This window comes from Anarrhichthys ocellatus, unplaced genomic scaffold, assembly GCF_004355925.1.
Source record: "Anarrhichthys ocellatus isolate YVR2014 unplaced genomic scaffold, GSC_Weel_1.0 scaffold59, whole genome shotgun sequence".
NCBI classification, from domain to species: domain Eukaryota; kingdom Metazoa; phylum Chordata; class Actinopteri; order Perciformes; family Anarhichadidae; genus Anarrhichthys; species Anarrhichthys ocellatus.
Window position 1 is genome coordinate 277,737 of NW_022280089.1, and position 25,380 is coordinate 303,116.

Genomic DNA, 25,380 nt, shown 5'->3' on the forward strand with positions numbered 1-25,380 from the left:
TTTGTGTATTTTACCATATGGAACCAGATCCAGGATGTAACTGTTAATTGTGACCTATGCTGCACTCATGTGAAGACCAGAATCCACATTTAGAGTCCCAGGGAGACGGAAGTCAGAGTGTGTTTTGCCTCTGTGCTGTGAAATGATACATTTAGGAGACGGATTCAAATCAAATCCTTTGCATTTGATTGGACTGCTAAAACGTGGGCTGGGTTAGAGTTTAGCGTGATACGTAGCTACAGACGACTGTTAGCGCCACACACACCTCCCTCACCTGTTGTTAGATCAGGAGGCCACAGGGGGAAGTAGTGCTGCGCCATATGACCGTATACATAGTCAAACAAACTAAAATGTCTGTTGTTTATATTTTTAATACATTGTTTCCATCACAATGTTTAAAGAAACAGCGGCCCAATATTTACGTCAGTTGCACACCGTTTTACTCTCTGATCCTCGCATGTGGGAGCTGGAGTCCTCTGCTGTTCTGGAATCACGGAGAGGACACAACATGCGGAGACAGTCTCAGACTAAAACCATTAGAGCTCGTAAGAAAGTCAGACACGGACCAGAAAATGAGAAAATACTCTACTTTTCATTAAGTATCTAATTCAAAAATTTGAATGTAGGTAAAAATATTGCATGTAATGTCTGCCCTGCAGTGACACAGAGCTGGTTGAGTATTGGCAAAGTTTCCCCTTGAATGAATTAGATCTCAGTCCTAACTCATATCCAAACTCACCTCTCTTCCTGTCTCTCCTCATGTTGCTCCATTAGCTGCTGCGATCCACAAGCGGCGAGGTGCGGTTTCATATGAGCGGTTTGTACTAGGTAGTCGCCCAAAGTCTCATCTGATTGGATGACTTTCTAAGTGCAGGATGAGTCACCAAAACATTTCAAACCGCTTTACAGAAGCGAAACGACAGGAAGTCGATAAAAAAAAATACTCTGAAGCTTTAGATACAGATGTTTTGATATACATTTGTCATATAACAAGAGCTGAATGGACAATTAACGCAGGATCAAAACTGGGAAGATTTACATTATTAACAGAAGCAAACATTAGTTTGTATCATATATTGCTGGAAGCTATTAAAGATTAGAAACTTCAAACACTATAAAGACTGCATACATTGAACTGGTTTTTAGGGACCATATACGCAGCGTTGTTTTGAAATTCTTCTCGCCATCAGTCCTATGAGACACATGGCCGACTTTAGCCTTCAGCGAGGTGACCGTTCATCTCGTCGTTTCAAAGCGCAGAAGTGAAATATGTGAAGTTCTTTAGCCGGGTCGCAGGCGAGCATCAACCACCCACTGTGCTTCAGTGTGACATCATGGAAGATCACAGGTCACGGCCAAAAGCTGCTGAGATACATAGAGGCTCACATTGTGCCCTCTTTAGATCGGGATGTTGTGGAGGGTTAATGAGCGGAGCCAACCACAGGGCCACTGTTTCCTAGACACCCGTCTGCCCTTCTGTCTCAAACAAGCCTTTGTCTTGTGTTCCTTATAAAGAGGAGGAAGGAGAACACATCTGTTAGAGTAGAGGAGGCAGACAGAGTCTCAAACATTTCCATGAGAACCAGCAGGAGGAAGAGATGGACAAACGTTGATAGTCACGCAGGAAGAAAGCAATAGAAATTGAAGATGAAACTGGAAATGGAGGGACAGAGAAAAAGTAAGATTACATTGTTGAATGCCCCCCCATCATCGTGGAAGATCTCCAAGCTGGTCCCAAATTTAAAAATGACCCAGCAGACATTCACTGAAGCTAATAAATCTGCTTTGCCCTTCTTCCTAAGTTAGGCAGAATACGGGGGGCTCAGATTCTAGTCCAGGTCTGATCAATTGCAATTTTCTTTGCAATTTTTCCGATTTCTGAACAATTTAAAAGTCCGACCCGCTGATTCTGATTTTCTTTCTAATGAGCTTCCGATCAGCTGAAAACCGGCTGCCGATCGATCAGTGCGTATAGAACTGATGAACAATCACGGTTTAAACGTACTGTATTTAGCACAGTTAAATATGAAGTAATATGTATGAGAATATGTCTTATCAGAAGCATGGCCTTTGATGATACCACTGCAGTGTTAACAAGCCAACCCGCAGCACCGGGCGACCTCATGTGAAGCTTTTGAAAATGTGGACCCAAGGCGAGTCCTCTGATGTTATCACAGCTAACGTCAGTCAGGAGGAGTGGGGCTCTGTGACAGGCTGCCATGTGCCGACTGCAGGAAGCCGATAGAAGAGACAAGAAGTGGGGTCGGACTGACTGGATAGAAGACAACAGAGGAACAGCTGGACTTGTGCCATAATTACTCCAATGATCAGAAGTCCCGCTGACTACTGCTCTTCTTGCCGTAGGGATACTGCTCTTGTCAGTCGTTACAATATTCTAGGCTCACACTTCAAGCCGTATATTCCAACTGTGAATTGAAGAGGGATTTAAATGAGAATTTCTCGGGTCCAATGTATCGTCTGTCCATTTTTTTTATCCGAACTGAAATATCTCAACAACTAGAGTCAAAATCCTGCACACAAGGCCTGCACATTCCTTTTCAAATCTGCGACCTGGAAGGACATTGCTCAATTTTGTGCAGCATCTGTGATCCGCTGTTCACTGACTTCACTGTGTGACTTCACCCAAAGCAAAATGTATAGTCAGAGACTGTGGGTCAGCTGCGACATCACATCACAATGGACTTGATTGACTTGTAAGACCTCTTGACAGTTGAGTCCTCACACAAAAAAGTTGACAGGTGACTTTCAAAAGTCCAACGTCGTCATCATGGTTGTGTAGTCTTTAACCCTCTCAACAACACGTTCTGTATTGATTGAACTATTGACATATTTACGACCTCTGCAGGCTGCAGTTCATTCACTGAATTGTTTTTCCCTGACCGTTGGTCTCAGACGAATCAATTACGGCTTCCTAGTTGCGCTGAAAATGTAATGCTGTTTACAGGATCTAGCTAAAAACAAAGGTTTATGACAGTAATGATGGGTTTTGGGCGATTGTTTAAAGAAAACATCCGGCGGGTTTCGGGGGTTCAGAGGGTTAAGTGAATCACTGTCTGTTTTCTGAAGAGTTGCATATATACGTAGCAGAGATTCTCTTGAAGAGCTCTCGAATATCCTGTCGTGTTAGCTCTGACAGGTACATATTCTTCCAAAAAGGAGAAGAATGGATGCTGTTTGAAGTGATTAATTACTGCTGTGGGGTTTTGCTCGGCTTAATTCACCACCAGTGGACTTGTGGCTTTCATGAAGTTTGCCCAGCCTGGGCTTTGTCTGTGATAATGACATAATTGCTGCTGAAAGCAGTTAATGAAGAATGAATAGACAACAAAGCCAAAGGGAGCATGGAGTGTTCTTTTTAAATGCCACCAAAGCCATTTAGTGGCTCCTCACCTCAGTCAATAGTAGCTGCAGCCTCTCACTGAACTGTCAAAAGGACATAAAGGTTCAGTGTGTCAGTTTTATGCTTGTAAGATTGTTGGATTGAAGCTAATGGAATAATATATGGTGTCGCCGCTCCAGAGATTTCTACATCCTAGAACACATGAATTTGTGCGACTGTACTTGTGTATGTACATATAACTATTGGTATCCTGCAGTGCACCATTACATCTTCATGGGTTTACATTAGCAGCACTAAGGAGTGTTTGTGTAAAGCTAGCTGGACATTACAGCTGCTATCGACCAACCTATGATCATGTATGTTTTATGGACGGGGGTTTTCCTTCTGTGCTGGAAGAATTAACTTATATAATAATATAATATTGCAGAATAAAATGTCCTCTGTCTACAGCATCACCCTGGTAGTGAAGTGACAACAAAAGAAACATATACAATAACATATAACAAATACTGCCCTGAAAGTATACGTCTATTTGTCCTGGCTGGAAAGTTCTGATGAGAATATACTCTGTTCAGCCACACTTAAGCCATCTGCATTTTGCATCCAGCTATATTCTCTGCTAGATGGACTATGTGTTTTACAATGGGGATCCCTGGTGGCATAATGTAGTCAGTTTGTCAAATCGTGTATTTCACTATTCAGATTCAGAAAGGAAGAAAGTGAAGATATGCGAGACATTGTGTTTGAAATGATGAATTTCTGCTAAAAAAAAGAAAGGTGCCACTTCCCACAGGTGACGTACCCTATCGTGGAATGCACCTGATTGGTCCCTGGTTCTCTGCTCGCCATTCCAAACAGGAACATGGGGGGGCCTGATCGTAAACTTTCTGTTATTGCGTCTCGACAATCCTCCAGAATGTATTTCTGAAAACACGCACCTTCAAAACTAGCCTCAACTCTCCCACGATGCACTGCGCGACTGCTTCTCACTCTCCATAGGAAATGAATAGAAAGATTTAGAAGCTCTCTGTTGCCAGATCCGGTTGAAATGCACCGTTGGACATTTTTCTGAACACAGGAAGTGGTTGTGGCATCACACGGTTACAGGGAACATCACAAAGATAAAGCATGAGACTGGCGGTACTCTTTATTTTTCTTATTGTCCCAATAACAATCCTATTATAAAAGACCAAAAGCCATTAATTAATTTATCTTACTATCAAGAAGAGATGGGTTTCCATGGAATTCTTCAATGGAGTCCAGTTCAAAATCTGCTCATCGGAAGTGAATCCTTTTGTTCTGTAAAGTTCTTACTTTAACATGATGTGCGGTTGATACAAATTCAGGCAGGGATTCAAGAAGTTGTTGACTTTGGTGAAACACATCCTCACATTGGAACATTTAAGTTCAGGGTCAGTCAGTCAGTCTTATTATCTCCACCAGGAGATTATGCATTCCGCCGTGCGTGTGCAGCTCTATGTCTGTCTGTCCACGACTGATCTCACATACTAGCGGACCTATCAGCCCAATATTTACTGTGCTCAGTTATGACTAAGCATAGAGCTCTATTGTTGTCCAAAAACTACAGAAACACTCCAATGAGCGATATGTTTTTGGTGATGTTCCATCATTACCATGTATACATACACACTGAGCCTTTTAAAAACATGAAGTCAAACAGTATAGTATATTTGTGTCTTTTTTACAGAGGATTGCAGAAAGTATTTAGAGATGCACTCAGGCATTGGTTGTTAATTGGTTTTGGTCTTTTCATGGAATTCTTCAAAAATATTCAATTTATAGAGCAACACCATCTTAATCCTTTAATCTGGTAGACAAATTCACCACATTTGGGCATCCTGGTGTACCTACTGCTCAAACAATTGATGCCTTGCAGTGTAAGTAACATTAGGTCGACCGTGATAAGCTTTTTCTCCAACCTGTGTTTACTTACCTTAAATCCCCCTCTCCGGTAATATCTTTTTGCGTCAGCATAGGCTGTCAGGCAAATGACAACTCACTGACGTGAAAACAAGAACAAGACCTGCATTCATACACTTAAAAATAGCTTGACACTTTCTAGCTGTCAGAGGCGTTAAAAATGTATCTGTCACAGGCTGAGAGTGTGGACCCAAATGCAGGCACAGACCAGGGATTATAGGTGAAAGGTTTATTGACAGGAAACCAAGGGGGGGGGGGGGGGAGAATGACCAGAGCACCGCGGGAAAATCCAGGGAGGGTGAGGGTGGAATCCAGGCAGGAGGAGGTAGGGCAGGGCAGGCAGACTGGGGAACCGGGAGGATGAAAAAACTGCAGGAACAGAGAGACAGGGTTAAAGCACTGAAACAACACTTGGGAGAAAACTCTGAATTATCTTCAAACAGAGCAGCCAAGAACTACTCGCTACCACGTGAGCTGTAAACAACGATCTGGCGAAGAGTGGATGAAGAACCGGGGTAGATATACTGTTGGGTTGATGAGTTGATGGAGTGCAGCTGGTTTGACTGGGCAGGTGAGGTGAGTTGTAATTAGGAAGCCGGGAGGAGACCAGGTCGAAGCCCTGCCCATAAGATACACACACGGGACAAGCAGGAGGAACGGCCTGGCCGTGACAGTATCCAGCTTCAGTGAACACACAGAGCCAACAGAAAGCATCACAGCCCTGATGCTGTGTTGACTGAGCAGTGGAGACTGTCTGAAATAAACGAGGAGGACGTGACCTCAGGGGGAAACAGAGCATGGAGGCCATGTCATCAACTGGCGGTGGATATAATTCACATCATCAACAGGGCTGTAGTACATGGTGTTGTTCGACTTCTGTGTGAGCAGTGCTTTCACAATGCATTCTGTTTTTAGGATGTTAAATAGCTTTGACGCTTTTATATTCTCATAAAACGCTCCCCAATTTTACCTGGCAATCCTAAAAAAAATGATGAAGCAGATTGAAACACACACACTGCTGGCAGGATCTCTGATAACCATAGAGTGTAAACGTCCATACATACCTGTAGTCATCCCTTTCAGAGTGTTTACTTCAGTATTGAAGTAATCGGCTGTCTGTTAGTGTGAACATGACCTCCTCGCAGCCAAAGCAGCGGGACTCAACGATGCAGATTGGCAAAAAATTTAACAAATAGACTTTAACACGCTCCTGGTGGAATCAAATACGTACCTTACCAATGTGTGTAAAGAATGCTGATATGAAATATGAAAAACAACCAGCAGTCAATGTGCAAGCTGCCAATTGAATGGTGATTTAAGCCACTCTATTGGGTTCATATAGTTGTAAATGCCTCACCAGCCACCAACCTCACTGCACGTCACTGGTCTGTGGGTAATTCTTCCTCAGCATGCTGGGGAATCAGCATGCAGCAAAGCGAAGGGCCATGTGTGACAAATGACGCACCACTATGCTTTCACACAGTAAGCGAACAGCACCGTGTGTTTACACAGACACACTCACGCATGATTTCTTGTTCATTACCTGAAATACATCAAGCCCAGAAAAGGATACCCACTACTGTTTGGACACGCTGTTTACCCTCAGACAAAGAGAAATGGAGGTGGAATCAAAGGGCATGTACACAGCAGTGGGGGATACATAGATACGTCTGTATACTAAAGGCAGAGTTCACACTCAATAATTAACATGGAGTGTCTTTCCAGTCAGGCAAGAGAGGAGACAGACATGGTTGGAAGCTGGACAAATATAATCTGATATATAAATAGCCTAACCAGGACACACACACCCACACACACACACACACACACACACACAGGCTTCAGGGAAAAAACATCACTTTGACTGTCTACCTCAACTCAACTCACTGAGGCAGCCGCCAGTGCAGCTGATATCGTTACCTGGGGTGTCATGCTGCAGAGGAGATTTAGGGGGGCAAACAAACATTAGTCAGGAATACCCTCAAAGTGGAGCGGACTGGGGGGGGATTAATAAAGGATAGCAGGGCTTTGAAAACGCAGACGTTTTGAGCCGCTGCACGCTCCCTGAAAGCCCTTTGTTTAGCCTTTATTGCCAGTCGCCATCTGTTATGATCCAGTTACCAGATTGCCCTGAGCGACATCATCAATCCCCCCCCCCTTTCGGCTTTTGATCTGTAAAAGTAAGCCGTCCCTGACTCTGCTGTACTCACCAAGTCGGTATCTGTTCCGACGGATTGTTGGCTCCTGCGTAACCCCGAGGCTCCTCCACTGTCACGCTGGCCACTTCCCACTCCTCAAAGGAAGCAACGACCTGTCCTCGCCTTGGCGCGTCTCCAAAATAGACCACGCACACAGTAGCTTAAGTGACAGATTTCATTGCGCGCATGCAGCTGCAGCCGGTCTCCCACTATGATGTTGTGTTGCACTTTAACCGTGCAGCAGAAAAACGGGCCTGCACTGCGATGTCACCCTGTGACACCAACTCTCTGTGCTCTGTGATCCCTTTATATTTATATCAGAACCTGTTCAAAGGTTGATTTTCTCTTAAACATTCACCCGGCGTTCCCTCTTCTCCTCATCCAGTCACCTCTCACCTGCTCCTTCCCCGTCTCCTTCATTTCCCTCATTAAATTCAAACCCACCCGTACCTCCTCACCTCTCCGCTCGCCTCCTTTTTTCCGCTGACACGTCACCTCTGTGTCTCTGTCTCTCTCGTCCAGGCCGGGCCAGTCTTCACGGGAAGTCCTCCCTGCGGATAGAGAACGTGCGCTCAGACGACCAGGGCTGGTATGAGTGTAAGGTGCTGATGCTGGAGCAGCAGTATGACACCTTCCACAACGGCAGCTGGGTGCATCTGACCGTCAACGGTGAGTCCCATGAGCACGCTTTACTCACACTGTTCAACACTAACAGATATGTATACGGCACACATGTGGACTGATATGTAATTATAGGTATGTTGATTATTAGTGATATTGTTATTGAGACGTGCACAATCAATGCAAACACACACACACACACAGTATTGCAGATAAGATACACTCAGATGAACTGCTGTAATAATGTAGATAAGCCAGTGTCAATCTATAATTAATGAAGTCATTCAGTCATAAAGACAACTATTAACCAAAATGAATTCCTACATCAACAGAAGGATTGTGAGGCTAATGTTAAAACTATTCAAATATTACAAGAATGTTAAAGGTTAATCATTTCTCCATAACGCTGTTCTTTTAGTAACGGGATAACCAAAATGAAACTTGGCTGTCGTCTGGTTTAAGCTGAACTCCCGCTCTGTAACGCCACTGTTTCTTTGGTCCAAACAAATCCAACAGAGTGGGACGTCTTCTCTTTATCTTTTACCATGCCTCAGCATCCGCTTAGCCTCGGGGACAAATTGATCGGAATTTGGAGGTCAAAGGTCACCGTGACCTCACAAAACACGATTTTTGGCCATAACTCAAGAATTCAAAAGTAAATTATGACGATTTCAAAATGATGAAGTGACGACATTTCGGACAGACACGGAGTTAAGCTGCAACTTGACTGACCGGTTCAAGGCGTACAATCGTGAAGCGGTAGTTCTAGTTTGTATTTATAATATCAATAATTCAAGTTGATGAAATATTTTGAAACCAGGAACTCAAGCATTTGGGTCAAGTAGCCTGTAAAAAGGCTAGTAAGGCCTGTGTCAGGTTGAGTAGCTGCATCTTTATTACAATTCACCTACAAATATTTTTACTATCAATTCATCTTATTAATCTGATTATTTATCGACCGAGATACCAAACAAGATACGGGGGGCTTTGTTGAATCTCTCTCTGTCTCTACTGTCATCACAGTTTTTCAGATTCTTGACCAAAAAGTCGGCTGCAATCGCAGCATGAATGTCAAATTTCATTTGGAAAGCAATAATGTCAAGTAAGCACAAGGTCAAAGCTTAAATCCCCACAGAGAGAAGTCCACAGTATCATGACACTGATTATGGGTTATTGTTTGTGGCGTCTCACTGTCAGAACTAGAAGACCGCCAACGTTGTCCCTGAGACAAACACGCTCCCCTCCACGCTCCATCACCGATGACGTCTCCAGAGAAGAGCGCTGCACAAACACCTGAGCGTCAAATGAGTAACCCACACCAGTGTGAACGCAGACTATTCTTTCCTTCAGTTGGTAGCCCAAGCGTTCATCGAGACACTTAATCAGTCGGCATATGATGACGACAGTTGCTGTGGCAACAGACACACACCAGCTACGGTCCCGCACACGTGGTCACGGTGCATTAGCTCGCTTTCATCAGTGTTGCTCTTGGTCTGTTTGACTTCTCCCTGCCTCTTCTCTGTCTCTCTCTCTCTCTCTCTGTCTCTGTCTCTCTATCTCTCTTGCCCACTCTCTCTGTCTCTCTGTCTCCCTCTCTCCCTGTCTCTCTGTCTCTGTTTCTCTGTCTCCCTCTCTCCCTCTCTCTCTGTCTCTGTCTCTCTGTCTCCCTCTCTCCCTCTCTCTCTGTCTCTCTGTCTCTGTCTCTCTGTCTCTCTGTCTCCCTCTCTCCCTCTCTCTCTGTCTCTCTGTCTCTGTCTCTCTGTCTCTCTCTCTCTCTGAAGTGCTTTGAAGGCCTCAGGCTTCCTCCTCTGCCTCTTTTCTCTTTCTGTCTCCACGTCCATCACTCCTCTGCTGTCCTTCAGTGTCTTGGTGCCGCAGCAGACATGAGCCGAGGCACTTGTGTAGACAAGCAGTGGTGTTGTACAGGGCACAGCTGACTGGGTTGCTAGTTCTACCAAAATGAAGAGGTCAACTTTGGTCAGAGATGTGCCGACATGGGAATAAATGACTGGAGTTGTCAGTTTATGATTCAAAGTATGTAGACATGTCAAACCAAAAATGAATTGTCAATGTCTTAAATAATGAAATAATGAAAACTTTATTGTATTGAGGCTTAATTTACACAGTACTTTTTGGCCGTGCAGAATCAACAAATGACAAACTGCAGGTTGACACTACAAGTCCAGTTTTGAAACATGATCCCACTACAACTCTACACATCGGATGAACTGTACATCTTACTGTAATCACTGCGTCCTCCCTGAGGCTTGTGTTGAATAGGAAATGTGTTTAAGTGAGGAGATAGTTGTGAAATTAAAGACACTATTGTGTTTGTGGCAGAGTTTCTAGTGTTTCAGCTCTTTCCTCAGGAGAAAAAAAAGAAGCTAGGTGTCAGTGAGAAAACAGCCAGTGTGGGTGGGAGGTCAATATAAGAGCATAACTACAGTATACCAATAAAACTGAGAGCTTTTTCCCCCTTAAAAATAGTAGCATATAACATGGTATGTGTTGTGTAAGTGGAAAAAAAGATGGTTGCACCCTGTTAGTTTATAAAAACAGGTAGAAGAATGCAACCACACTCACCCTCCTGGCTGAGCAACAGTCATGGTGACCCATATGATGCAAGAGTTCTCCTTCGTCGCGTTTCGAGCCATCTCCGAGGAGATGGAGGTTCACAGGGAGGACAGGAGGCGGCGTGGGAGCCGCAGCTGCATTGAGTGCTATAGAGATGTCCCGGTTCTCTCACAGCCGAGGTCGGCGACGCCGAGGAGGTTTGCTCGGGGAAATAAAGGTCCTTCGATGGAGAGACTTACAGCAGTGAAGCGGAGGCAGGGTCAGGGGGGGTCCCGTTGCTTCACTGTTTTGATGATGTCATCCACATGCTGGCAAAATGTCCAGCTTTGGCAGCGGTGTTCTACACCATGGTAGACATATGTAGGTACACAATCCAGTGATCTGTGGCTGTAGAAGTTTTGATGCGGCCGCCAAAGCGTAGTCTGATTCGCCGGATGTAGACTGTGGGTATAGGCCCGCCATTGGCCGCCCATTTCAGCCGGTACTGTATTTTGCAAGGGACACCTTTGTTGTGCAATGTGCTTAGCGCTGCCCATGAAGATTGTGATTGGTTTAAAGAAATACGTTTTTTCCCTCAAAGATGTAAAATATACATCGTCCTATCAGACAACCTTACGCTCATGGCAGCCAAGCAGCGTCCCTCCTTCTCTGCTGTTTGTATTATTTCACACTTCATTGTAAGTAACAACGTCACAGACTGAGAGGTCAGTTCCATGCCCTCTCTCAAACTGGCTGGTTATTGATTGGTCATGATTATATTGGAATCGGTCAATTTAATGTTGCACTCTGAGGAGAACTTTGCAGCTCTCCGAAGTAAAGGGCTATTTTTAAATCACATTCGTATTGTGAAGATCTTTGTCCAATAAGTGTCGATGGTAAATGTAGTTAATTAAAGCAATACATTCCTCAGCGCGTGCTATATTGATCCAGGAAGCTAAGTTCTCCTGTTAGCGGAGCCGACAGTGCCTACATGTACCAGGATGCATTGCGTGTGAGCATGCATGCAGTCACAGCCTCTCCCCGCGATATTTCTTCAGTCTCAGACTCTCTCCAAAAACAATGTTAAACGTCCAGAACATGCTCTGCTCTCATATTTACATTTTCACTCTTGGATAACCTGACTAGTTTACAATACAAGCAAAGAGATCAAGGAAGTTCTGTTTTTGAGCTGCCCAATGGCTACCCAGAGGCGCAGACTAGAAATCGTCCTTGAATCCAACTACGTCACTGTCACGTCAAGATGGCGGTGCTTGGATGCAGGATGAGCAACAGATTTATCAGCTGGGAACAGGGTCAATATAGCACGCACTGAGGATTTTATGAGCTTCAATCAACTACATTTCCCATCAACACTGATTGGACATCCAGATGAACGGTGGCTTTCTTTTTGACTGAGCATGTACATGCACAGAGGTGACCACAGAGGTGAGAAAATAAATGGTCAAGCCTTAAGAGCTCTGTTGGCGGTGAAGCCCTTGTGAAATAGAGCTGAAAGAAACTGTAAAACAAGAAAGAAAGGAAGAAAAGCCTTTTGGCTTACTTCTGATGGGGTTTAGCGTGATGTAAGAGGTGCTCTCTACATCTAGAGTAGATGAATCCACCCAAGCTTCACATCCTCACCTCCGAGTTTCCGTCGATACAGTGAAGTGTGCAGTCGCAGTGAACCAGTTGGCGCTTCCAGCGTCGGTGTACTCCCCTCAAGAGATAAAGCTGTGACTCCCATCATCTCAGTGCCTCTCATCGCCTGCCGCATTATTAGCATGAGTGTGTTGAATCCCTAACTAACTGCTCCAGCACCGTGTGTAATGTGTGGCTAATATCTTTTAGGAATTGCCTCGGCAGTATCTGCCAGGTTTCAGGGCCCTGCTACATACTCGTGCCGCATGAAGCTCCAGCAGTGCTGCTATTTATAGACACCCCCCATTTGCAATCCACCTCTCTCCCTATCGTCGTCAAACATCAGTGGCTGTCAGTGATGACTCTGAGCACTTTAGCTGTCAGCCTCGTTGGCATTGAAGCGACGCATATAGATTCCGGGTGAGATGCATGCAGATTGTGGGTGAGAGCGTTATATCGCGCTGATGATTTTCCTCTACAAATTTACACCTGTGCTCGGATCCCCGTGAACTTGTATCACCCTCCAACTCCTTCGGGACCGAGTGCGAGTGAAGAACAGGAGGAGCAGGGAGAGAGGGGATGGGTTTGTAAGGATGATGTAATTATTGTACAAGATGTGTGCTTGAATGGAAGGAATGCCGGACCAGTTATTGCTTGGAAGAGGTGTTGTTGCGATGTGTCTAAAACCCCCCTTAGCTGCTGTAAAATCACTGTAGCTCACAGCCTCTCGCAGCTTATTGCTTTTATAAAACGATTACTGGCAAGGTTTCATAAATAAACAAACAGCAACAACAACAGAAAAATGCAATAATTCATGAACAACAAATTCTGCCTCAGAACACAGCAGAACGTTTGCCAAGCGAAACACAGATGTAGTAGACGCACAAAGAAAGCCTGCTTAAAGAGTAGGGTGATTATTAGCATTTATCTGCTTAAAGCGCTATCAAATGGTGCAATTGTTGAAGTAGCGTTCAATCATGTTAGCATTCTTCTTTGCTGGTACAGGTGGGTTTTAATCACCTCCATATGCTCTCTGGAAGACCTAACGTGAGTGTCACCATGTTGCAGTTATAATACAACCATCATGTATCTATCATCAGTGACTGTTGTGTTCCAAACATAGCTTGAGAAACGTGAGCATAATAGGCTACAAATAAAAACATGGAAACCAGCTAAAGTAACGTGGTTAACTTACCAGAGGTCGCTGGTGTAGTTTGTCCGCTCTGGATGGAGGTGAGACCGGTGGACTGGGCCACTGACTGACCATGATTGGTATTTCTCCAGCGCAGTGACAGGACACGTTGGGTTCCCCGGCTGCTCCATCATAGATCCCCAGGGTCTCTCTTTGTTTCTTTCACCAGCATCTTTGTGGTTGGTAGCGTACTGTACTCTTAGCTGTTAACCACATGGTCCACATAGTCTGTGTGACGGTCCCGGTGTTGTGTCGAATACTGTTCCCCCCCACCTAAACCTGACCCAACCCATGTCTCTAACCACCAGTAGGGGGCGCTATCATTTGAATTTGTCTTTCATTAACGTCAGCGTGTAACAATCGACCCAGCGCTGCTGTTACGCTGTCACAGCTGTGTGTTTGTAGAGCATTCTTACAACGGGTTAGAATGCGGCTCAGACAATCTTTTTGCACTCAAGACGCTGCTGTTGTGAGACAATTATGCATTTTTTTTACACACTAAGCGGGTTAGAAAACTGATGTGTGGATTTGTGGACGGAAGAAGAGGATCACTGTAGCTTCACACAGTCCTGTGGGCAGCATCCCAGTTCTCTGCCCTCTCAGGGCATTACTCTTCCTCTTTTTTCCTCCCTACTAAATTGATTTAGACTCCCGCTGTTTGGCTCGCTCTCCCTCACAGTGTAGGCCGCAATCCAGCACAAGGTGACGCCAAAGAAGCAAGGTTCATATCTCCCAGGGTCAGTCTTCAACCGCTCCCCTTAAAATAGCTCGCCATCCCCTGTATTCTGCTGCAGAACTCTGCAGTGCCTGCATGCTGCACACCAGCCATCTTTCCTCTCTGTTTAGTCTTTACCCGTCTTTACTTCCCCCCCCCCCCCCCATTTTTCACTCTTATGAGCTGTTTAGCACTTTCAAACACATACAAACACTTTCCTCAGCACAGGATGAGGTCATTGAGGAGAATGGGATGAAAATGTAATTTTGCCACACTCCTTGCCACTGGCCACTGATTATCCCATATACTGACAGATCAACAAGCACAGCCCTGAATGGAGTGTCCAAACCCCAAGACAAAAAGCTGCATTTAGAAAAATGAAGAAGTCTAACACGTCAATACACTTTTTTTTCTAAATATCAGAAGATTTTACATGCAGCTCCAATCACAACTTTTTTCAGAATACATTCAAATCCACTTAGTCTAAGATATTGTAGAATCATAATTGGCCCTATATTCATTATGAAGCAGTGTGTTGGCCTGACTTGCACTTGTTTCATATTTGAGTGCCTGTGAGTGACTTATGTGGTGACATGGAAGTACAGGTACTTAATGATACTGTGTCAGTCTGGTGAAACAGTCGGTATGAAGAGCAGACTGTTTTTAGGTTAAACGTTGACATTTTACTTAACCGTGGTTCAAAGAAACATGGGGCCGTAAATAGAAAAAAGAAAATCTTGGTCAACTGAAATTCGACCTACTCTTCAACCAATCGATTGGACGATGGGACACAAAGAAAAGAATTCTGCACGATTGACTAAATGGCCACAGTGCCCTAAGTGCACTCTACATGGTTACTTGAATTAATTATAAATAAACATATTGATAACATGCCCAAATGAAATGATTAGTAATCTAGATCAAGGTTTTTTAATATCCACCGCACCTAGCCGACCTGATATGACAGCCGATAAGCACTGCCGAACCTGCAAAAATATACATTAATCAACCGATCCCGACACGCAAACTGTCAACTTTATGCACTATAGGAGCACTATTATCAGGACTGAAGACTGGACGAGGACAGAACTGACCAATGAGAATTTGGTCGGACAAGAGCATATCGACCAACCAACCGACCAGATGGTGCCGACCCAAGCAGAAACGCACGTCTGTGTGAGATGTGTAGTGTTGTTGTGATCGCTGTGACGGCTACAGAAACATCTTTCATTGACATCTGAGTGTGTACACACAAACGTCCTCCATGCCAGTCCCTGCACTGGAGCACAGTTGGCTCTGAACATGTTATCACCTGTCACATATGCCTCCGCTCAGTAAAGGTCAACGGTATCCGGACCTCATGATGGTGATCACTGTCATGGTAGATTTATGAATCACATCTCATTACCTGCAGATTTTGACAGGACAGTATCATCAAGCACGGCAAACTCCCAGATCACTCCTCCTCGCATTTCCCTCATCAGTCATACTATATATAACACTATATTACTTACAGCAGCGGTTTACATTAATTAATTTTGTCCACTATGTAACTGTTTCTAGAAAAATATAGTGATATAATCCTATTCATTGTTTGCATATTTTTACACGCCAGTCTTTGATGGAATACCTTTAGCAATAGCAGATAACACAAGAATAAGATTGAAATTCCAACACATTTGCTGTTCTCTTACTCTTGCTTGAAATATGAAATGAATAGATAGAAACAAATGTCTCTTAAGGAGTTGCACCGTGCGAGTGCCGTCACGGTCACCACCTCTGTGGTGTGGCGTTGGAATTAGCACTATGGCCTGGCTTATGGCTGCAGATAGAATGACATGTTAGCCACTGAGAGGCTCGTGGATTACACGCGTAAGCAGATCAGCTTCGGTCCTAAGGTGATTAGATGGAGAATATCAAAACAGGAATTATGACCAAACAAAATCTGCATCAAATCACTGACAATGATATCGCCATGCGTGCGCGTTGACTGGGGTTGGTTCAGGTTGAACGGGGAATATGCAGCTTAAGTATATTTGATAGGAAGACGTGCCAACTGTCTTGTGTGATCATCCGTCCTCATAATCTAGAAGGTCTCTGAGCTAAAGAGGATTCTGAAAAATGTTTTTACAAAATGCAGCATGCCTGGACATCAGCACTACAGAAGCACACTTGATTCGAGTGTCAAAGCCCTGATAGGCAGTTTATCTAGCTCAAATGGGTCACTGGATATTATGACACACTCATCTGTCAACCTTCACTATACTGTATGTGTTCAATTTATGCAACGTTAGTTAAGTTGCAAAATGAACTTCTCCACGTCATTATTTTGCTCTTACGCAGTTTAAAACTCAAAAGAAGGTCTTCTTCATGTGACAAACGTTTGGGTTTATTTAGACATTGCGAACCAATGTGTGAAAAGGTGCTTTGCCAGTGGAATTTAAAGATGGCAGCTAAGCTGTGAAAAGGATGATCTCCCAGAGTAGTGTGAGATGACATTAAATGCCATGGTCTGAAACATATGTTATAGAAAAAAATATTCTATAAATGCTGGAATAACATCACAATCTTCATAGTGAGAGTCAGTAAGGTCGCTAGTTGCCACCTTGACAATGCAACCACCGTCCCAAAAATCGTTTCAACCGTTTATAATGTTTTTTTTCCTCATAATTACACACAATTCAAATGATAAGGAAATGAAAGATTGCATTTTTATAGATTAAGACAAATCTTGTCATTAGTAGTTTTAATAATGTATTATAAGATGTTCAGAGCTAGTGTGATGAAGTTAAACAGCTCATAATTCATCTCTAATATCTATTTATGTGAAAACATTTCCTTCAAACATCTGGATTTATTCAAGTTTCTCACCAACACTACATTTTTACGAGATTACATGCGAACACATCATGACAATGTTATAATTTACCTTCACCCAATACTTATTTTCACTCAACAGATCCTGAACGCATCATAATGTAAGTGAACAGAGCCTTCCTTCGCTGGCCTTTAGCGGTGCTGCCAACGTTACTAGCTCTCCTGTCCATTTAAACACGGGTTGGTTGTTTACAATGTAACATTATCAGAGATCAGCGACTAGAGAAGCATAAAGGCTGATGTCCTGATTGCATATTTTACTCAATATTGGCGGATAACGATCGTCAGCAAAACTTTATTGGTTAACGTTAAACTGTGGAATGAATCCGCGGTTCACACACGTGCCGAGTCGTGAGGGCGGATTGACAGTGGTCTGTTACACCACTATTTATTACTATTATTATACCTTTATGAAAGTCATGAAACTGATGTAATAAAAACCTGTTATTGGAGTCTGCATTCAACTTTAAGGAGGCCGTTTTTTCCCCACATTGCCATGCTGGCTCATCAAGAGATGCTTCTGACAGTTGGTCAGACTCCTTCACAGCCTCCTGGCAGCCATCACATACCAGTATGTGTTACAAGTAAAACCGTCGTAAACACATTATGTTGTGTCTGTTAATATATACGGCAACATTTATCTACTACTGCAGTCTGTCTTCATCTGTGGAGCTTTAGGATGCTCACTCACTGTGCATACTGCTTGCAGCAAACGCTTAACAATAAACAAGAGAGAGCAAGAAAGTCCCAGAAGGTTCTGAACTCATAAGAAGATTGTAGCTTTGTCTTTCATAGTGTGAACGTATCGCAAGAGTTGTCGTTGTCTGATGAATGCGGTTTGAAGCTGCTAACAGTATGCAGCCATTTATATTGGGTCAAAAGAAGATGTCTACAGAAGGAAGTCTCTAGCTTTTGGTCCTTCTGCTATCTGTGCTTTATCCTTTTGAAACATGTTTAACCCATCCTTGTTTATTCTTTTCCTCCCCATCCTCTGACTCCTCAGCTCCCCCCACGTTCACCGATACGCCACCTCAGTATGTAGAGGCCAAGGAGGGGGGCAGCATCACTTTGACCTGCACGGCCTTCGGCAACCCCAAGCCCTCGGTCAGCTGGCTGCGGGAAGGCAGCCTCTTGGTCAGCAGTGCCAAGTATAAGGTATATAACTCAAGCACATCATTCACACAGAGTGTGAGATGATGACAAGGACATCATCGACGCACAAGGGAGAGACAAGGGAGAGACAGAGACAGGAGGAGAGGCCGACTCTCCTGGAGAATGTGTCAATCTATTAGTGAGTCTGATCCTTCTGTAAGAGTAGCGGCTCAGTGAATACATCGGGATTTCTATATTTGCTCTCACTATGACAGAGTTTGGTTTTAGTTTTTAGAATTTGTGTTTAGTGAGAAGAAAGAAGCCTTTGTGTTAAAGCTGCATCGTATCGAGCATTGAGTGCTGCGTGTAAGAATGGAAATGACTCCCCCACATTAGATCAATTATTTAAGCTTTGTTCACAGCAGAGTTATGTATCAGTCGCAGGCAGCAGCTAGACTACACTGTACTCTTCTATAGTGGACTAACATGGAGATGTGCTCTACACTGACTGAAGATTTAGGCAATGCTGTAATCTGAATAACCATTTGGAGTCAATGCAGAAGTCTGCACTCTGATCTCTGTCTGAAGCTGCTGCTTCTTGCTGTCACATGTTTTGGATTGAAAATGAGTCCATTTTGACTTCAGCAGTGTTGATGTGATGTGACGCACTAACCATAGAGATGTGGTTTTTTTATATTTAAATGGCAGAAAAGTTAAAGTCAGCTGATAACTGCATGTTCACACTTGTTTTCATGTCTATCTTAAAACACTATGATCTACAGACAGTGGAGTTCCTCTTTCAGCTAAACTGCTCACACAAGACACAAAACATAGTCCACATCACAAGCCACACCAAACTGCTTTCATCCGCCCAATGAAATAAGAAGTAAAACCGCCCAACCATCACCAAGATCTGCCATACGCAACGTTTCACTGCCTCACTGGGCCCTGTGGGTGACAGTGTGTCGTAAAAGCTCCCTCTGTGTCTGATGCCTAAAGTTACTGTATGCTTTGACCTTTATCAGTGTATTCCTTACGCTGCCTCATGGGTCCATCTTCCATTTATCATGATGTTTACATATATTGTAAAGTGATCGATTGGAAATATATTATTTCTATTCATTTGCTTTACTTTTTAAAACTTTATTTGGACTCAAAACTTAATATGTGTGTGTGTGTAAACTGGATAAAAATAACATTCTTTGTTTGGAAGACCTAAGTTTATGGCCTTTTGTAACCGACGGCCCATTTTAACAGTAGTTAAATGTCTGTGTGTGTGTGTGTGTGTGTGTGTTCAGGTGTCTGATGGGAGTCTGACGGTGCTATCCATCACCAGGGAGGACCGTGGGGCCTACACGTGTCGAGCCTTCAGCCCCCAGGGAGAGGTCATTCACACCACGCGGCTGCTAGTGCAAGGTAGGCACATGTGTCCGTGTTGCTGCGCCCTTAGAAGTGCAAAATATTCATACATGTTCTCACGGCACACACGTCTGTTAATTAAGACATCGTGAACAGAAATTGACTGTTTGAGCACCAAGCATCACGATGTAAACACAGAGTCCAGCTTCATCCATCGACCGGACATCACACAGCCAGGAGCAGGCTGGTTAGTGGAGTAGCTGGGTTAGCTTAGCTTCCATCTCGGCTCTCCTCCCTCTCCTCCCTCTCCTCCCTCTCCTCCTTCTCCTCCTTCTCCTCCCTCTCCTCCTTCTCCTCCCTTTCCTCCCTCTCCTCCTTCTCCTCCCTCTCCTCCCTCTCCTCCTTCTCCTCCCTGCGGCATTTCGGTGGTGTTTGGTCCGAGGGCTGCTGCACCTTTTTCCGATGTTGAGTGTATTCTTTCAATGCTCCAGTAGTAAACAACAAATTACGAAATCCATGGGAGCAAAGCCTTACTTAGTTATCACAAACTGTTTTTTTCATCTGAAAAATGATCAGCCTAACAACGTGAGGCATTTTCCAAACTCTATCAGCTGTCACCAAGTCACACACTGAAACTAACTACACCTCAATCTGACCCTGACTTATGATGAAGCCTGATAAACTGTGTGTGCAACACTATCCACCAGTTTATTCAAAACCAGGGGTCTGACCAGATTAATGAGCATGGAGGAGAGAAAGGTGGCTTCTACGAGGAAAAGTCGAGTATAGTACACAACACTCCAAACACTACAGAATGCAAAACAGGATTACAGTTGTTGGCCTTGACTTTACATAGACAATATCTGCATTTAGGCTACTACAGTTATTTCATTATTGCTGTTTTTACTGTGAGTTTGCATTCAGTTTAATGTATCTGGGTACATTTTGTGCAACATAATAACCCCACTGTCGGTACTGTTGAAGAGAGCAGAGCAGCTAAGGGAAGAGGAAGAGGGAGATAGTCATAAGAGAGAGACTGGTTTTGAAGTATAGAGAGAGAATAGAAAATATTTGTTTCTATAATCAAGAAAGATTGAGCAGATATCTGGGTTTACTATTATCTAGCACAGACTAATCGATAAAGTACGCAGCAAGCTACCAGACCTGTGCACCAACAAGGACTCACAACATGATCTATATTGATCCACAACAACAGAAACAATGTGAGCCCTCAATCCACAGTTCTTTCTTTTTATCTCCGCCGGGAGAATCACGCGACCACTGCCTGTTGATTCCACACTCACCACTCTTAACCGGCCCCCGGCCAGTAGGGGCCGCTAGTGACAACACAGCGAAGTGCATCGCCGACCCAGGAAGTGACGCGATAATTACAGTTCAGTGTGTCGGACAAGATCGTTCATTCTCACGAAATGATGTCGAACGACGGTACACATATTGAGTATGTAGTGCATAGTATGTGATTTAGGGCGCAGTCAAAGTCTGTCTTTTTAAAGAGCTAAATCCAAAATCCTTACTTCATAAACTACCTAATGAAGATGCAGCGTTCTGCACACACTGCAAGAGTACATTTTTAGTTGCGCACAGTGGAAAAGCTGATACCAAAGATCATATTAAGACGGCCAGATAGCAATATACATTAGTATGCCTATGGTGTGTGCATGAGCAGATACATTACATACACAGGACAAGTTAGCGTCCCGTTAGATTGAAATGTGAGCGTATCTGTTGGTGAGATGTGCGAGGGGGGGATCTGCACTCTACTGAGTGTACCTTTCTAGTTTGTACTTAATCAAGTCCCTAAGATCAACAATTTAAAAAGGTATTTAGAGTGTTAATAACCACTCGATAAAGCTAAGAGTCTGCAGCCATGATAGCGACTCTGATGCTACACAACAGTTGTACTTTGACCTAGGTAAATAAAGTCGCGGTGATGGTATAACATTTACTATATAGGTAGCATATGTACATCTTGTATCTCGTTTAAAACATCTACAAAAAGAAATGTAAGACATTGTGGGTTTAAAAAAGCAACTCCAGGTCCGTCTTGTGCTGTTTCCACTGCATGGTACAGCTCAGCTCAGCTCAGCTCAGCTCAGCACGGCTCAACACAGCTCAGCTCAACTCACTTTTGGAACCAGGTCCTTCTCTCTATTTGTACTATCCCCAACTGAAAACCACAAAAACAGTCAAATTGAGTAGAGCCGTGCCTTACCACGCAGTGATAGTTACACATAGCTACTTGTTTAATAAATGTATATGTATAACTTGAATGTCTGTACCAAACCTCATGGCAATGTCGAGACATTCCCTCAAAACAAATCAAATCAACCCCGTGGTGGCGATAGAGGAGGTGGACCAGCTGACAGCACACTAACATTGCTGGTCCTTGAGCTAAACGATAAAGTAAACAGTATTAAGTGAAAGTTTGACTTCATTTGATTAAAGCTAAATACATCCCTTCCCTGCTGGTGTAAAACAGTCACATCCTTTGTGATATCAGCTCGCTGATCCCCCAAGTGTGCTATCACATCCGTGCGAACACAACAGGCTGAGTAAAATCTAAATAGTGCATGATGCAGCAGTACGTTTAGGAGTGGGACTAGACTGGGACTGAAATTAGTTTGAGGGCGGCTAACAGCTGCATTCTACAGCAGCAACATTTAAGACTTGATTGCTTAACAATTGTATTCATACATTTGAGCACTTTATTATTCATAGAGGCCTACGGAGTAAAAAGAATCAGAGGATGAGAGCGTTTCACGCCCGCAGCTCTAAGTGAAATGTCAGCTTCTGTAACTATAACTATAACAATCTGTCTTATCCGTCCACGCTTCTCCACAAAATCAAGACACATTTAGCAGATTAATCATTCATTGTCTGCAACGGGCAACATCATGCACAGATTGCTGCTCAGTCACCTTTTGTTTCTCCAGAAACTGAAAGTAAACACAGCATCAAATGTGTGTCTGTGCAGCGACCTTAGATTTGATACGCCTCACCAAAGAGGATAAATGAAAAAGCAGCACACATGGCATTCCAGGTCATCTCATTTAAAGATTGCTGCCCCAGATCAACACAGCTGAGTGGTCATGACCTCATCTGAACTCGGGGGGAATTGAGGCTTGATCTCTTAACTGAAACATTTTCACCACATTGATTCCTATCATTCTTGTGGAAATTCAACAAAGTAGCAAAAGACATGCTCACTTCATAACAAATGCCAGTTAGACACCAGAAAAGGGACTAAGCAAGAGGGGACTATGAGACCTTAAGCTGGCTGTCGGCCGTATAATGCTCTGCCAAACCAGAGAATTATGCTGAACGACTTCTGCTTCGAGCTCCTTCACTGTGGTGTTTGACCTTCACTGTGCAGAATGATGTGCAGTGTTTGCTTCACATGCATCTGCTCATTTACTTATTGTACAATATATGGACATGACCACGATAATTTTTTACATTATCAACTTATCTTACGATATATGGACATGACCTTGATTGTTTTTGCTTATCTTAATATGATTTAACATGCCACAACATTTTTGCCAACACGGTGCCAGAATAAACAGCACGGTTTACTCCCTACCATCAGATGACTTGCATCAGTTTAATGACATTTAAACATAACTATCATTAGTTGAGCACTCTGCCAAATAATCCTTGTGTCACCAGATCTACTTTTTCATCCAGAGCGATAACCAAATCACCTCATCGGGGCACCACAATTCAAATAAAAATCGCGATCTCGATTTTAGCCTCCCACAACTAAATGAAGATGATTGACATCGATATTGACATTTAAAATGATCCGCTCATAGAAAACGCTGCTGCATACCAAATCAAGCGCTTCCTCAACCAACAGCCAGCCACCAGGGGGCGATCCAGATGTTTTTTGGCTTCCCTTTTGGAGAGCCGTCATGCCGCTACAAGCACACTTCACAGCAGCAGCCTGTGAAAAGCCTTGCTGAATGTTACGGCGGCAGTCCAGAGTGAAACAGTAATATACTGTACATTTTACAGGCAAAACTGACATGCTCTGAATTCGGGAAAAGAAGAATCTTATTGCGAGTCTTAATTTGATAAAAAAGACTTGTACTTTACCAGGAATGAAGAACAACATGGAAGTGAAAGCAGTGCTCTGTTCATTTAAATGTGAAAGTGCAATAAAAATCAATATTGATCAAAAATAAATGTGATTATCATTTGGACGAGCCATACACTACATATTAATGAAATATAGCCAACAGTGCAAATGGCTTATAAGTGATCACAGCAAAGCTGCAGGGCTGGCAGTTACTTCCTGTAGCTTTACGTAGCTGAAGAAGAGGAACAGTTTTGTGGATGCGTAAGTTATTTTCATGCAGTGGGAAAACAGTTGCTTACACTATGATGCATAGAGAGAGAGAGAAGCTCACAACTGTTGCAACTATGTGTCTCTTTACAAAAGGAAAATACAGTCCTCTTTATTCGCTTGGCATGAATGTTGAAGGTGCATTGATTCTACAACACAGGGTTGCAAAATAAAATGCAGGCTAGCCTTTATGCTACAGTAAAAAAACAAACCACTGCTCTGTGGTGTAAGTATGAATATGAGCCCGCTTTCATCAGCTCGGTGCTAGACCAAAGTAGTGTCTGTGTTTTGTGTCAGTCGCTCTCATTCGTCAGAGAGCAGACAGCGAATGTGTTCACAGAGTATTTGCTTTGGCGACTGAGCACCAAAGGCAGTGCTGAGCCGGAGCAGTCGTCTGACCCCGTCCTGTATAATTTACGGGAGAGACGGATTAATAGAGGCCCTCCTGGAAAGCCACTGAGCAGCAGATCAGCTAAGAGACTACAGTGCCAACAAATCTCCAGCACTCAGCTGGTTCCAAATAGGGCGGGTTGGCACACAAACACACACACACACACACACACATGCGCTCAAACACCAACAAAAAACAGTCATCCAACACAGCTCTCGTCCTGCTTGTCCCGCTAAGGGGCTGGCAGATGGAAATGCTGTGCCTGTTAAAGGATCAGGCCGTGGGCTACAGATCAGTATTAACATATGGGACTAGCAGTTTATAGTTGCAACAGAGGCTAAACAAAGCTGTATGTGTGTATCAGTGTGTGTGTATGTGTTTGTGTTTATCCTTGTTTGGACCAGTTATGAACAAATTGGGGAATATAAGGATAAATGCGCGCGTGTGTGTATGCGTACATCGGTCTTCAGGAGAAAGTGTTCAAAGGTTATTGTAAACCAGCCTCTCATAAACGCTGTCTCACAGCTGGCCGTTGAACACACTTTCTAAGGGAACTCTGGATTTGCTATAGATCATATTGGGTCATATTGCGTACCAATGATGATTGCCATTAAATATATTTTGTATTTATACAATAGTATTCTTTCACAAAACTATTTTAAACTGATATAGAAATGATTCAATCAGTCAGTAGGGCTGGGTGTTGGTACTCAACACCTTTACGGTATATCGGCTGAAATAACGCAGTACCAAGAAGTGTTGAAACTTCTCCAGTCAAACAATACCTGCAACCGATCCTTTTTGTACTTAGATCTAGAAAACAAAATGTTTGTATAACTTTGCTTGCAGCCAATCCGGCAAGCGTGGTTCGATTAAATGCAACATTTGACTGGCTGCAGCAGCTACAACCCATACGGTCTGTAGTGTGGCGAAGTCAACATGTACAAAAGTATGGCTCTAGTACACGGCGGGGGTGTGTAATGAAAATATGTGTGGTGGTGGTATTTTACCCAACTGAATGCTTCCAGTCACCCATTGGTTAGTGAACAACTAACTGGTATCGGTATCATGTT

General features: G+C 43.6%; 1 protein-coding gene across 5 annotated transcripts in view; it reads left to right on the forward strand.

The window, feature by feature from the left end:
- igsf9bb (immunoglobulin superfamily, member 9Bb) overlaps positions 1-25,380 on the forward strand; it is a 106,797-nt gene that overhangs the window by 30,283 nt on the left and 51,134 nt on the right. For all 5 annotated transcript variants that reach the window (XM_031871637.1, XM_031871639.1, XM_031871638.1 and 2 more), the window contains exons 3-5: positions 8,023-8,169; positions 18,100-18,251; positions 19,487-19,604. In XM_031871637.1, the coding sequence (XP_031727497.1) occupies positions 8,023-8,169; positions 18,100-18,251; positions 19,487-19,604 (417 nt within the window). The remainder of the gene's footprint in view (positions 1-8,022; positions 8,170-18,099; positions 18,252-19,486; positions 19,605-25,380) is intronic.